General features: G+C 42.3%; 2 protein-coding genes across 3 annotated transcripts in view; both read left to right on the top strand.

Annotated features, from left to right (window-relative positions):
* Positions 1–5912: 5912 nt before the first annotated feature.
* The window catches only part of LOC139533587 (transmembrane protein 19-like), a 28827-nt gene continuing 18804 nt past the window's right edge, over positions 5913–15935 (top strand). Inside the window, exons 1-3 of one of the 2 annotated variants that reach the window (XM_071331736.1) lie at positions 5913–6020; positions 8385–8535; positions 9862–9975. In XM_071331736.1, the coding sequence (XP_071187837.1) occupies positions 8406–8535; positions 9862–9975 (244 nt within the window). In that variant the 5' untranslated portion in view covers positions 5913–6020; positions 8385–8405. Of the gene's footprint in view, positions 6021–7797; positions 7980–8384; positions 8536–9861; positions 9976–15935 lie in introns of those variants that run through there. The other variant, XM_071331735.1, reaches the window with a different exon arrangement.
* Positions 10301–15340, top strand: LOC139533588 (hydroxycarboxylic acid receptor 2-like). Its single transcript, XM_071331737.1, has one exon. The coding sequence runs from the start codon at positions 10793–10795 to the stop codon at positions 11750–11752; it is 960 nt and encodes a 319-aa protein (XP_071187838.1). The 5' UTR covers positions 10301–10792; the 3' UTR covers positions 11753–15340.

Below are 15935 nucleotides of genomic sequence, written 5' to 3'. Positions count from 1 at the left end.
CTACACCATGAGACATACCCCACTATACCATGAGACATACCCCACTACAGTGATCCCTCGCCACTTCGCGGTTCACTTATCGCGGATTCGCTATTTCGCGGATTTTCATAATGCATTTTTTTTTTTTTTTTGGTGCATTGTGCTCTGCATTCTGATTCGCTAAAAACTCACTCCCGCTTCTTGTATCAAAACATGCTACGAATTGTGCTATCATTTTGTCGTCTCGTGCAGTTATGTGTACGTACATAAAACAGCTTGGCAAATTTACATTAAGTTGGCCAAATTATCTTGTAATTTCGAACATCTCCTAAACCCATAATGTCGACGAAACGGCCTACACGTGAGTCACTGTATTTGTATACATGTAATAGTTGCTAATTGTAAAAAAAAAAAAAGTTTTCTATTTCGCGGATTTCACTTATCGCGGGTCATTTTCGGAACGTAACCCCCGCGATAAACGAGGGATTACTGTATACCATGAGACATACCCCACTATACCATGAGACATACCCCACTATACCATGAGACATACCCCACTATACCATGAGACATACCCCACTATACCATGAGACATACATGTCTTCATCACCTCATACCCCACTATACCATGAGACATACCCCACTATACCATGAGACATACATGTCTTCATCACCTCATACCCCACTATACCATGAGACATACCCCACTATACCATGAGACATACCCCACTACACCATGAGACATACCCCACTATACCATGAGACATACCCCACTATACCATGAGACATACCCCACTATACCATGAGACATACCCCACTATACCATGAGACATACATGTCTTCATCACCTCATACCCCACTAGACCATGAGACATACCCCACTATACCATGAGACATACCCCACTACACCATGAGACATACCCCACTATACCATGAGACATACCCCACTATACCATGAGACATACCCCACTATACCATGAGACATACATGTCTTCATCACCTCATACCCCACTATACCATGAGACATACCCCCACTATACCATGAGACATACCCCACTATACCATGAGACATACCCCACTATACCATGAGACATACCCCACTATACCATGAGACATACCCCACTATACCATGAGACATACCCCACTATACCATGAGACATACATGTCTTCATCACCTCATACCCCACTATACCATGAGACATACCCCCACTATACCATGAGACATACCCCACTACACCATGAGACATACCCCACTATACCATGAGACATACCCCACTATACCATGAGACATACCCCACTATACCATGAGACATACCCCACTATACCATGAGACATACCCCACTATACCATGAGACATACCCCACTATACCATGAGACATACCCCACTATACCATGAGACATACCCCACTATACCATGAGACATACCCCACTACACCATGAGACATACCCCACTACACCATGAGACATACCCCAGTATACCATGAGACATACCCCACTATACCATGAGACATACCCCACTATACCATGAGACATACCCCACTATACCACGAGACATACCCCACTATACCATGAGACATACCCCACTATACCATGAGACATACCCCACTATACCATGAGACATACCACACTATACCATGAGACATACATGTCTTCATCACCTCATACCCCACTATACCATGAGACATACCCCACTATATCATGAGACATACCCCACTATACCATGAGACATACCCCACTATACCATGAGACATACCACACTATACCATGAGACATACATGTCTTCATCACCTCATACCCCACTATACCATGAGACATACCCCACTATACCATGAGACATACCCCACTATACCATGAGACATACCCCACTATACCATGAAACATACCCCACTATACCATGAGACATACCCCACTATACCATGAGACATACCACACTATACCATGAGACATACCACACTATACCATGAGACATACATGTCTTCATCACCTCATACCCCACAATACCATGAGACATACCCCACTATACCATGAGACATACCCCACTATACCATGAGACATACCACACTATACCATGAGACATACATGTCTTCATCACCTCATACCCCACTATACCATGAGACATACCCCACTATACCATGAGACATACCCCACTATATCATGAGACATACCCCACTATACCATGAGACATACCCCACTATACCATGAGACATACCCCACTACACCATGAGACATACCCCACTACACCATGAGACATACCCCACTATACCATGAGACATACCCCACTATACCATGAGACATACCCCACTATACCATGAGACATACCCCACTATACCACGAGACATACCCCACTATACCATGAGACATACCCCACTATACCATGAGACATACCCCACTATACCATGAGACATACCACACTATACCATGAGACATACATGTCTTCATCACCTCATACCCCACTATACCATGAGACATACCCCACTATATCATGAGACATACCCCACTATACCATGAGACATACCCCACTATACCATGAGACATACCACACTATACCATGAGACATACATGTCTTCATCACCTCATACCCCACTATACCATGAGACATACCCCACTATATCATGAGACATACCCCACTATACCATGAGACATACCCCACTATACCATGAGACATACCACACTATACCATGAGACATACCCCACTATACCATGAGACATACATGTCTTCATCACCTCATACCCCACTATACCATGAGACATACCCCACTATACCATGAGACATACCCCACTATACCATGAGACATACCCCACTATACCATGAGACATACCCCACTATACCATGAGACATACCCCACTATACCATGAGACATACCCCACTATACCATGAGACATACCACACTATACCATGAGACATACATGTCTTCATCACCTCATACCCCACAATACCATGAGACATACCCCACTATACCATGAGACATACCCCACTATACCATGAGACATACCCCACTAAACCATGAAACATACCCCACTATACCATGAGACATACCCCACTATACCATGAGACATACCACACTATACCATGAGACATACATGTCTTCATCACCTCATACCCCACAATACCATGAGACATACCCCACTATACCATGAGACATACCCCACTATACCATGAGACATACCACACTATACCATGAGACATACATGTCTTCATCACCTCATACCCCACTATACCATGAGACATACCCCACTATACCATGAGACATACCCCACTATATCATGAGACATACCCCACTATACCATGAGACATACCCCACTAAACCATGAGACATACCCCACAATACCATGAGACATACCCCACTATACCATGAGACATACCCCACTATACCATGAGACATACCCCACTACACCATGAGACATACCCCACTACACCATGAGACATACCCCACTATACCATGAGACATACCCCACTATACCATGAGACATACCCCACTATACCATGAGACATACCCCACTATACCATGAGACATACATGTCTTCATCACTGGAAAAGATAAACGGTATCATTTAAAAGCTTACAAACACGGAACTTGTCAAACGTTTTAAAATAATTTCTTGAGACAAAATAGATTTTTTTTAACCTTACATATCAATTATATAAAACGTGTAAACTTCGATTTGTTTTCATATTCACATATGTTGTAGCTTAGTCACTATCTTACATCATCTTAGGTTTTTGTGTTGGGCCCACCATCAGTTGAGACACAACATGCTCTTGAATACAGGGTGGGTGTCACGTTTCGCCTGATTAATGTACTAAAATAGGAATATAATTGAAATGTAAACTTTCAAATGTTACCACAAAGATGGTTGGAGGTCCACACATAAGAGAATGTTGACTCGGTGTCCACATCACTAATGAATTATCATGGTCCACACACACCAACACAGTCGTGAAGAAGGCACGACAACATCTCTTCCCCCCTCAGGAGCCTGCTCAGATTTGGGGCCCTCAGATCCTCAAGAAGTTATACTTCTGTACCTCTTGGTATGGCAACTGCTCGGCGTCTGACCGTAAGACGTCACAGGGGCCGGTGCGTATGGCCCAGTACATCACTGGGGCCGAGCTACCCGCCATCCAGGACTTCTATACCAGACAAGGTGTCAGAGGAAGAGCCTAAAAATTGTCAAAGACTCCAGCCACCCAAGTCATAGAGTGTTCTCTCAGCTACCTCACAGCAAGCGGTACCGATGCACCAAGCCTGGAACCAACAGGACCCTGAACAGCTTCTAACCCCAAGCCATAAGACAGATAAATAGCTAGTTAAATAGTTAATCAAATACAGTAGCTACCTGGTCTATCAGCCAGTCAAAATCATGAATCAGCTGGCATCATTTTGATGGATATATGGAAAGAAATGTCAATTGAAAAAAAGTCAAACGAAACGAAGTGCAGCTAGTTTTCAGACTTTCCATCTTCAGTTTGAAGTGATTGTGTTAGCTGTGTTGTTAGCTGTGTTGTTAGCTAGCTCCTCTGAACAACAGTGTCCTGACGACTGAGCACATTTTCTATGCCAGGCAAAATCGCTCCACATTAGCTCATTGTTATTGATGTATCCAAATAAATGTCGCTAGAAAACAGCTTAAACAAATGAAAATGCAGCTACTGTTGTTATTCTGGCTGCACTGTTTGACGTGACTGTAAGTTAGCCATAGTTGGCTAGCTAGCTAGCTAGCACGGGATAAGAACTTTGCCAGCCAGTATGGAATGGAACTTTTAGAAGGAACGACTGGGTAACGTCCATAGATACAGACATAAAGACTTAACGATTGGGTCCTGTCTCTGGCAACCGAACCGATAGAACGAACGACCAGCCGGGTTTAGGTAGCAACAACCCTAGATTTGTGTTGGGACTATATCTTGTGGAAGGATGAAATAGTATGAATAAATTAATAAAAATAATGTTTTTAATGAAAATATGTCAATCATTATTTGAATATGTTGCTAACCCATTGTATAAAAGTGATAATGCCGTCGAAGCCGGTGTTTGGAGGATATATTGGCACGGTTTGCCGGCCCTCGACGAACTACACCCCCGTGTCAATATATCCTCCAAACACCAGCTTCTCGGGCATTATCACTTAAACGCCAACTGCTTGAGAGTGCTTAGTCATTATGAGTATAATGTGTGTCTGTCATATCCTTTATATTGATGTTCTAGACTGAGCAGAATACATGGGTTGAAATCTGGATGGAAATCTGGATTGAGTGGATTCATTGATCATGGATTGATGTGATTCAAAGTGGGGTGAGATCCCCCTCTACTGGGCGGATATTGTAACTACAGGTATCCTGTTCTACTCTTGAAATAGTCCACTGTTGTCTAGGCCCAGGCCTGGGGTTTTATTGGGTGTTTTGTAACTCTGATAGGCCTATTCATTAATTAGTCTCGGTCCAGCCTTGGGGTTTATCGGGGGTTTTCAACTTTGATAGACCTATTACTTAATTAGTATGTCCAGCCTGGGGCTTTATCAGGCGGGATTTGCAAATCTGATTGGCCTATTCCTTAATTCATGTTGCAAGAATTTCCCCCACAGATGTCCCACAGAACAGACGTGGTTACTACTCTGACTTAGATACGGTCTAAACCCTCTATGAATGTATATAAATGTAATGTATGTCTTTCAGTTCGTCTTTCTAGAAGGCAGGGCACATTGAAAATAATAATTGGAACTAATAAATATTTTAACGACATACTTCTGAGATAATGTCCGTGTGGTTGAACTGTTGGAACCAACACGCCACTGTGAAGCCGTGGTTTCCTGGTATTACAGGAAAACAGCTATGAAGTTTCCTGGTATTAGAGGGCTCAATCAAAGAGTCCTCAGTCAGTGGCGGGGGCTTCTTGATATCACGTCATACGACAAATTATTTGACATGCTTTTTGATTCAGGGTGAATCCAAGTCCGCTTTAATAAAAAGTCATTATGACTATTTGATTTCAGAAGCTAGTGATAGAGGATTTTCGACCAGCAGACAATTTCGTTATATTTGGGTAGGTAACAAGGGCTTTTAACCATAATGCTTTATAGTGTACACACTATTGTACTTTGATGGTAAACTATTGATGGTGAGTTTGTTTGTAGAAAGAGTGTTATGTTTAGCTTTTATTTGAACAGAAGACCACTCCACTCCCTGGAACTGAAAGTTGATCGTTTTATGAAATCGCAGTAATAGCCAATGCCTGCTAATGACTACTCTTATATTGACACACAGGTGAATTAATTGTACATAAGTATATTAAACATGTAAAATAGGCTAGTGGAAAGGTTGTCTCGGTACTTGCTTAGCTAGTACCACTTCCTCGGATTCGATCCACATCTGACGCGAACTCGGGACCTCAGCCTTCTTCCATTAAAAGAACGGTCATGTTACCTCAACAGCTAGCTAATGAGGTGATGCAAGCGGGACACCTAGGCTAAGGAGGAAGTTTCACACATCTCCATGTGCCACGCTAGCCACTATAACATGCCTGGTTTACACTCTTTATAAAATATCAGGGGCCTCATTTATCAACATTGCTAGAAACTATTCTAAAATACTACTTATGAACGGAATGTAGAATGTTCCTACGCATAGAAAAAGTGTGATTTGTTTATTTATTTTATATAAACAAATCACACTTTTTCTATGCGTAGGAACATTCTACATTCCGTTCATAAGTAATATTTTAGAATAGTTTCTAGCAATATTGATAAATGAGGCCCCCTATAAATATATATATATATATATATTAATTAACCTTTATTTAACTAGGCAAGTCAGTTAAGAACAAATTCTTTGGCGAACGATATCTGATAAATCAATCTGTACTTTCTGTAAAAAGTACCACCGGTCTCTAAAAACGCGCTCTGCGAAATGCAGTGTGTGCCAGATCTTCTAACAGCGCATGATAAGCCATCTCTCATTTGATTTCCATTATCTCAGTCTTTTATAGTATTTCTACAATGGTTTAACTTTAACACTTGCCTTTAATTTAACATATTACTGTACATTATATGGATTATTATCATAACAAATGCACCGATGTGGTCAAATTATATATAGCCTGTCAATATGTATGTATGTGTTGCATGAATTCACAATTGAAATACAATTCAATCGAAAAATGATGTAATTATTCCTCGAAAAAATTTCACACATTTCCAACATATATTTTCCACACGCTTGACAAGCAGTTCCCTTAATCCACCACTTGGCACTGTGCCTACGCATGTTTATGGCTGTGCGTAAATTTACTCAGTCACACTCAAGCAAACGTTCATATTGATAAATCTCACACTTTGCGTGGAAATGATCCCACGCATGGTTTATGCACAGATTTGTGCCTGCACATGGTTGATACATGAGGCCCCTGAAATTCATGATGTTTAAATGTATGTAAGTAATACATGGATATCCTAATAGTGAAAAAAATCACATAAACGCTCAATAATATATTTGATTTTGTATTTATTACTCAAACGTATTGATGGATTTGTGTTTGGTGAATCATTTATTTTTATGAAATATGAGCACTGAAGCTTTAATCTGACAGATTAGCGGAAATACGCATTTATTTCTTTAAATCCACATCCAGTTCTCAGTCAACAATGAAAGTGACCCGCTGGGAAATCATAAGGGAATGTAGTATTTCATTATGCATTACGTTTTCTTAGGGAGTTGAGAAAATTGGGTAGGATTTAGACATTCCCTGTCTTTGGTCCACGCTCCAGTCCAGTTGGTGGCGGTAATGCACCTTAAAGTTGGATTCCAACCGCTATAAAACATCCACAGAAGATAAACAAAGAATCCTGTGTTTTGAAATCTGACTACGCTACAGTACTGTGACAGCTGTGAATCGTCTCATCTCGCTAAGTTATCTTATAGGGACACGTTACATTAGCTAGTTGTTTTGGCACTTCTCCACAATGGAAGAAGCAGGATACACAAGCCATGGCTTCGGCTACTTCAGGTGCAACCTTTACCCTATTTTCTTTATCCCACTTTCTGACGTATTAGCTTGCTAGCTAGCTGCTAGTTCCACACCAGTAGACATCTAACGTTAGTTAGCTAGTTGGCTAGCGACATATGGCGCAGTCCGGTCAGTCTTACGTTTTTAGGGGTAATGGCCTGGTCCTACCTAGCCTGGTCCTACCTAGCCTGGGCAGCTGTTAGTGGGTTTATGATGGAGATCCATAAAGCCCACCAGCGTCTGCCCAGACTAGCCTGGTCCTAGATCTGCCTGGTGTGTCAATGTGCCCACAGGAGTTGGCAAGACAGTACAAACAGACCTTGGACCAGGCTACTAACTGTCCCCTGTAAGCCATCTGTCATATAACTAAACAAGTGCCTAAGGTAATGTCGATGACGTCCACAGGTTCTATTCACTTCTTCCACAATGATTTTTGAGGATGAGATACTAATGAAAGAATACCTGAAGATGATGACTGATATGATTGTGTTGTGTGCCACCCTGGCCATCTCCCTCTTCTTCTGGATCATTTCCATCACAGCCAGCACATATTATGGTAAGACACACGTGCGTGCACATGCTCACACACACCTTGTCAGTATGTCCAGTGTTTTCCCTAACATAGTTGGTTATAAAAAGTTTGTTAACCCTTTAAAAAAATAATAATAATCTTCTGCATAAATGTGCCCTAAAATGTCATCAGATCTTCATCTAAGTCCTACTCCTAATAATAGATCAAGTTAATCTGATTTAAACAAATAACACAAAAACTATTGTACTTTTGAATTTCTTTATTGAGAAAATGTATCCAACATTTCTTCGTGGGAAAAAGTATGTGAATCTCTAGATTAATGAGCTCAAAGTGGATTAATGTAGTCAAAAGTTTAGTATTTGGTCCCATATATAAGTAAGAATAGAAGATGTTTCAGAACACTTAAATTAATCCTGATAGTGCCATGATTAAGAAAAAACATGAATCATGAATACGGATGAGTGAGAAGTTTAGAGGCTGCAAAACATGCTCACATGCTCTCACCGTTACCCATAAGAGGGGAGAACATGTTTTGTTGCAGAAATAGAGACAATGCTAAAGGGTGGAAACTTTCTCTCAACACTATATAAACAAGATTGGTACCTCCTTCCTAGCTCTGTTGCCCCCCCACCTAGCTCTGTTGCCCCCCCCCCCCCCTTCCTAGCTCTGTTGCTCCCCCCACCCCCCCGCCTAGCTCTGTTGCTCCCCCCACCCCCCCGCCTAGCTCTGTTGCCCCCCCCCCGCCTAGCTCTGTTGCACCCCCCACCTAGCTCTGTTGCCCCCCCCCCCACCTAGCTCTGTTGCCCCCCCCACCTAGCTCTGTTGCCCCCCCCCCCACCTAGTTCTGTTGCCCCCCCCACCTAGCTCTGTTGCCCCCCCCCCCACCTAGCTCTGTTGCCCCCCCCCACCTAGCTCTGTTGCCCCCCCCCCCACCTAGTTCTGTTGCCCCCCCCACCTAGCTCTGTTGCCCCCCCCCACCTAGCTCTGTTGCCCCCCCCCCACCTAGCTCTGTTGCCCCCCCCCCCACCTAGTTCTGTTGCCCCCCCCACCTAGCTCTGTTGCTCCCCCCCCCCCCCCCCCCCCCCGCCTAGCTCTGTTGCCCCCCCCCACCTAGTTCTGTTGCCCCCCCCACCTAGTTCTGTTGCCCCCCCCACCTAGTTCTGTTGCCCCCCTGCCTAAAAGTGAGAGGCTTCTATTCACCTCATTCCAGAGTATAGACAAGGAGAGCTGGTTTCAGTAGTAGATGTTTGTTCAAGAGGAGGAAGCACTGCTTGATGAAACACTATTATCTAGAGCTATAACCTAATTCAATGCGTACGTGTGTGTATAGCTGACCTTCTGTCATTCCAGGCACTCTCCAGCCGGTGTCTCCATGGCGATGGTTGTTCTCCATCCTGGTTCCTCTGACTCTCACCACACGGGCCCTGAAGAGGAGGAGTCTGGACCACAGCGGAGCCCTGGGAGGTAAACAAACATTAGAACAAGAAATCAATGAATCAAAATAAAACATTCCTGCTCATGAGGTTTTCTATGACTTCCAGGTAAGAACTGCCTGTGTCTTCACCTTGTAGTTCTGTGTGTTTAATCAATCAAGACGTGTTATGACAGCCTCAACTACATTTTAATTCCCACGGATGTGTTGTGTAACCAGCAGCACGCCCCTGCACTTACTTAGGCCTACTTCATGTAGGAATTCAGCAGGAAATATGTAGCAAAGGAAAAAAGGTCACTTATATACAGATATTTAACTTGGCAAGTCAGTTAAGAAAAAAAATCTTATTTACAATGGCGGCCTAGGAACAGTGGGTTAACTGCCTTGTTCAGGGGCGGAACGACAGATTTTTACCTTGTCAGCTCGGGGATTCGATCCAGCAACCTTTCGGTTACTGGCCCAACGCTCTAACCACTAGGCTACCTGCCGCCCCAATATGACAAATATGGGAAAAAATAGTTGTTGTGTGTTGATGCAATGTCTTCCACTATATCCTCAATCCCTCATGGGACCAGCTGCTTATCTATTGGTCCTGTGGTGACTCGCCTACTCAGGAATGGAAGGTGCTCTACCAACAAGTCTGAACAATTTACCACTGCTGCCTGGGGGGAATTACTTCCAGACTGAAGTACAGTCCTTCAGTTTCACCAAGTCTGCACACGGAATAGGAGCTTCCCTTAAACAGACTCACTTGGCGTTGAGGACTCTGGAGGACTGCTTTTCCTTCTTAAGGATTCGGACAGGTTCAGACTTTGACTGTAAACGGGACAGGTTTTGACAGTTCATATTATGAAAGAGGATCTTCTGAATGATAGCTGCACAGCGGATAATCTGCCCTTGTACACATTTTACGCCTCTGTGATGATTGTGGAGTTCACCCTGGCTCTGCCTCTTAACCTCTCAGTGCTTTACCTCTTCATCTTCAAGCTGGAGTTCTGGAAACGGGACTCCAACAACCTTTTCCTGTTCAATCTCGTGTTGGCTGACCTTCTTCTGCTCGGCTGTTTGCCGGTGAACACGTACAACTTCCTTCACGGAGAGCGGCAGAGTGTGGACAGAACCATCTGCAAAGCCATGCTCTTCATGCTGTTCCTGAACCGAGGCGCCAGTATCGGCTTCCTGGCTGTCATTTCACTCGATCGCTACTTCAACGTGGTTCATCCTGGGAACAAGGACGTTGTCCTCAAAAAGTCCCCTCATATATCTGTCATGATCTGGCTAGTACTGCTCCCTTTGACAATCCCCACCATGCTGAAGACTGGCTGCTGTAGCAGTCACGGGGACATCACTGACACTCTGAGAGAGGTTGTGTTCTTCACCCAGATTCTCATCCCTTTCTTTGTGTTGGTCTACTGCACGGTCCGCATTGTCAACAGACTCAAAAAGAAGACAGTAGGTGACACGACCAAGCTGCGCCGAGCAGTGTTTCTGGTCACCTCTGTCATGCTGGTCTTTTCTTTCTGTTTCCTGCCTTGTACCATAGCTAGAATTGTTCTGTTGATTGTCAGAGCCATGGATCTACAGAATGCTGAGAATATAGCTGTTCAGGTCTATGATGGTTTCATAGTTTTTTCCCACATGGATTGTCTAGTGGACCCAATTGTTTACTGCTTAAGCAGCACTAAGTTCAAACGCCTCTACCTGAGAACTTATTGCCCCTGTCTACTGAGAAACAACACAGAAACGGCTGAAAGAACAAACCCAACACCAACCAACTTAAATCTAAAACGCAACAACAATACACTGTAGCTAGTAGGTAATAATGCTTCTGGGTGTGGTAGTGGGCGTGGCCACCGTTTTTAAAAGAGTTTCTTGCAATTATACACTTTCATGGGGCTGAGAATTTTTGGTATTTAAAAAAAAAAAAAAGATAATTTCCTGGAATTCTACACATTTTGCCATGGCTTATGCCGTATAACTAAAACGTTCTTAATAAAACAAATCTATTGGGGCCCCATGCCATGCCATTTCTAACATTTTAGATTCTCTATGACTGTCTAGTTTTTATTTTGGTGATGGTTAGTTCTCAAAGATGATCTTATTTAAAAAGATATAGCTCCATTATCTTTTCGACATACTTTATATCTGGGTTTTAGTCGTTTAAAGTTCACACTGAAAACGTTTTTACCGTATTCATATTTATTTTGGTGTGGCGGCCCGCCGCTGCTAAATGAATGTAGGGGAAGCACTGGCATGTTCAGCTTTTGTTTGCCAAATCAGACTGTGATTCAATACTGGTTTCTGTTATGATCAGTCATCGGTTTCTTTCCCCTGTGATGTCATCATGTTAAACAAACAGATTAATTGTCTGGGTCAAATAAATATTCTCCACAAATGATGCTCCCATAAAAATGATTGTTACTACTACTACTACTACTACCACGACAACAACAACAGCTGATAAGAGCTACCCCCTCCTCCCTTGGAGAGGTAAGACCACATTATATACTACTACTACTAGTACTACCACCACTACTACTTCTAGTACTACAACAGCTGATAGGAGCTACCCCCTCCTCCATTGGAGAGGTAAGACCACATTACAGTTGAAGTCGGGAGTTTACATACACTTAGGTTGGAGTCATTAAAACTATTTTTTCAACCACTCCACACATTTCTTGTTAACAAACTGTAGTTTTGACAAGTCGGTTAGGACTTTTACTTTGTGCATGACACAAGTCATTTTTCCAACATTTGTTTACAGACAGATTATTTCACTTATAATTCACTGTATCACAATTCCAGTGGGTCAGAAGTTTACATACACTAAGTTGATTGTGCCTTTTTAAACAGCTTGGAAAATTCCAGAAAATGATGTCATGGCTTTAGAAGCTTCTGATAGGCTAATTGACATCATTTGAGTCGATTGGACGTGTACCTGTGGATGTATTTCAAGGCCTACCTTCAAACTCAGTGCCTCTTTGCTTGACATCATGGGAAAATCTAAAGAAATCAGCCAAGACCTCAGAAAAAGAATTGTAGATCTCCAGACGTCTGGTTCATCCTTGGGAGCAATTTCCAAACACCTGAAGGTACCACGTTCATCTGTACAGGCAATAGTATGCAAGTATAAACACCATGGGACCACGCAGCCGTCATACCGCTCAGGAAGGAGACGCGTTCTGTCTCCTAGAGATGAACGTACTTTGGTGCGAAACGTACAAATCAATCCCAGAACAACAGCAAAGGACCTTGTGAAGATGCTGGAGGAAACGGGTACAAAAGTGTCTATATTCACAGTAAAACGAGTCTTATATCGACATAACCTGAAAGGCCCCTCAGCAAGGAGGAAGCCACTGCTCCAAAACCGCCATAAAAAAGCCTGACTACGGTTTGCAACTGCGCCTGGTGACAAAAATCATACTTTTTGGAGAAATGTCCTCTGGTCTGATGTAACAAAAATACAACTGTTTGGCCATAATGACCATCGTTATGTTATGAGGGAAAATGGGGAGGCTTGCAAGCCGAAGAACACCATCCCAGCTGTGAAGCACAGGAGGTGGCAGCATCATGTTGTGGGGGTGCTTTGCTGCAAGAGGAACTGGTGCACTTCACAAAATAGATGGCATCATGAGGAAGGAAAATTATGTGGTTATATTGAAGCAACATCTCAAGACATCAGTCAGGAAGTTAAAGCTTGGTTGCAAATGGGTCTTCCAAATGGGCAATGACCCCAAGCATACTTCCAAATTATTGTCAGGATTAAATGTCAGAAATTGTGAAAAACTGAGTTTAAATGTATTTGGCTAGGGTGTCTGTAAACTTCCGACTTCAACTGTATATACTACTACTACCACTACTACTACTAGTAGTACTAGTACAACAGCTGATAGGAGCTACCCCCTCCTCCATTGGAGAGGTAAGACCACATTATCTACTACTACTACCTCCACTACTACTACTACTACTACTACCACCACTACTTTGAGGTCAATTAATAAATACTTTTTATATAGTGTGAGAGTATTTGTATTAAATTCTAATTATACATACTGTACCTCTCATTTTATGATATCTATATCCACTGTATAATACTATTCAGTGTCTATATATGTACTGCATGCTAATATTCAGTATCTTTATATCTACTGTATAATACTATTCAGTATCTTTATCTACTGTATAATACTATTCAGTATCTATATATCTACTGTATAATACTATTCAGTATCTATATATCTACTGTATAATACTATTCAGTATCTATACAGTGGGGCAAAGAAGTATTTAGTCAGCCACCAATTGTGCAAGTTCTCCCACTTAAAACGATGAGAGAGGCCTGTAATTTTCATCATAGGTACACTTCAACTATGACAGACAAAATGAGAAAAAAAAATCCAGAAAATCACATTGTAGGATTTTTAATGAATTTATTTGCAAATTATGGTGGAAAATAAGTATTTGGTCACCTACAAACAAGCAAGATTTCTGGCTCTCACAGACATGTAACTTCTTCTTTAAGAGGCTCCTCTGTCCTCCACTCGTTACCTGTATTAATGGCACCTGTTTGAACTTGTTATCAGTATAAAAGACACCTATCCACAACCTCAAACAGTCACACTCCAAACTCCACTATGGCCAAGACCAAAGAACTGTCAAAGGACACCAGAAACAAAATTGTAGACCTGCACCAGGCTGGGAAGACTGAATCTGCAATAGGTAAGCAGCTTGGTTTGAAGAAATCAACTGTGGGAGCAATTATTAGGAAATGGAAGACATACAAGGCCACTAATAATCTCCCTCGATCTGGGGCTCCACGCAAGATCTCACCCCGTGGGGTCAAAATGATCACAAGAACGGTGAGCAAAAATCCCAGAACCACACGGGGGGACCTAGTGAATGACCTGCAGAGAGCTGGGACCAAAGTAACAAAGCCTACCATCAGTAACACACTACGCCGCCAGGGACTCAAATCCTGCAGTGCCAGACGTGTCCCCCTGCTTAAGCCAGTACATGTCCAGGCCCGTCTGAAGTTTGCTAGAGAGCATTTGGATGATCCAGAAGAAGATTGGGAGAATGTCATATGGTCATATGAAACCAAAATATCTCTATGTACTTTGCGCCGTTCATCTTTCCCTCAATCCTGACTAGTCTCCCAGTCCCTGATGCTAAAAAACATCCATGGTGCCAGGTTTCCTCCAGACGTGACGCTTGACATTCAGGCCAAAGGGTTCAATCTTGGTTTCATCAGACCAGAGAATCTTGTTTTTCATGGTCTGAGAGTCTTTAGGTGCCTTTTGGAAAACTCAGAGGGCTGTCATGTACTTTTTACTGTGGTCTGAATATGTAAATAAGGTATTATTTAAAAATGATTAATAAATTTGAAAAAATTCTAAACCTGTTTTCGCTTTGTGATTTAAGGGGTAATGTGTGTGTATATTTAATGTTTAAATCCATTTTAGGATAATGTGGAAGAAGTCAAGGGGTCTGAATACTTTCCGAATGCACTAATATAATACTGTTAAGTATACAGTACTAGTCAAAAGATTGGACACCTTCTCATTCCAGGGTTTTTCTTTATTTTTACTATTTTCTACATTGTAGAATAATAGTGAAGACATCAAAACTATAAAATAACACATATGGAATCATGTAGTAACCAAAACAGTGTTAAACAAATCTAAATAATATTTTAGATTCTTCAAAGTAGCCACTCTGGAATGAGAAGGTGTCCAAACGTTCTGAATATCTCAGTGTCCAGTATGAAGGAAGTTACATGTAGTTTCGTGAGCCAACGCTAACTAGCATCACCCATATACTTCCAGGCAATGTGCTATCTACATCTAACTTCCTTTATACTGGACACGGAGACATACAAATGTTATCCGAGAGTTCATCGGACTCTGGGGAAGTAGATAAAGGACCTCATTGCCAGAATCCCAAGTATCACTTTAACCTTAGGGGTCTCTGTTGGCTGTTTTAATGCTATGAT

This window comes from Salvelinus alpinus, chromosome 11 (genome assembly GCF_045679555.1).
Source record: "Salvelinus alpinus chromosome 11, SLU_Salpinus.1, whole genome shotgun sequence".
NCBI lineage: Eukaryota > Metazoa > Chordata > Actinopteri > Salmoniformes > Salmonidae > Salvelinus > Salvelinus alpinus.
The sequence above is the reverse complement of the archived record's forward strand: the minus strand, read 5'-3'. Positions and strand labels throughout refer to the sequence as shown.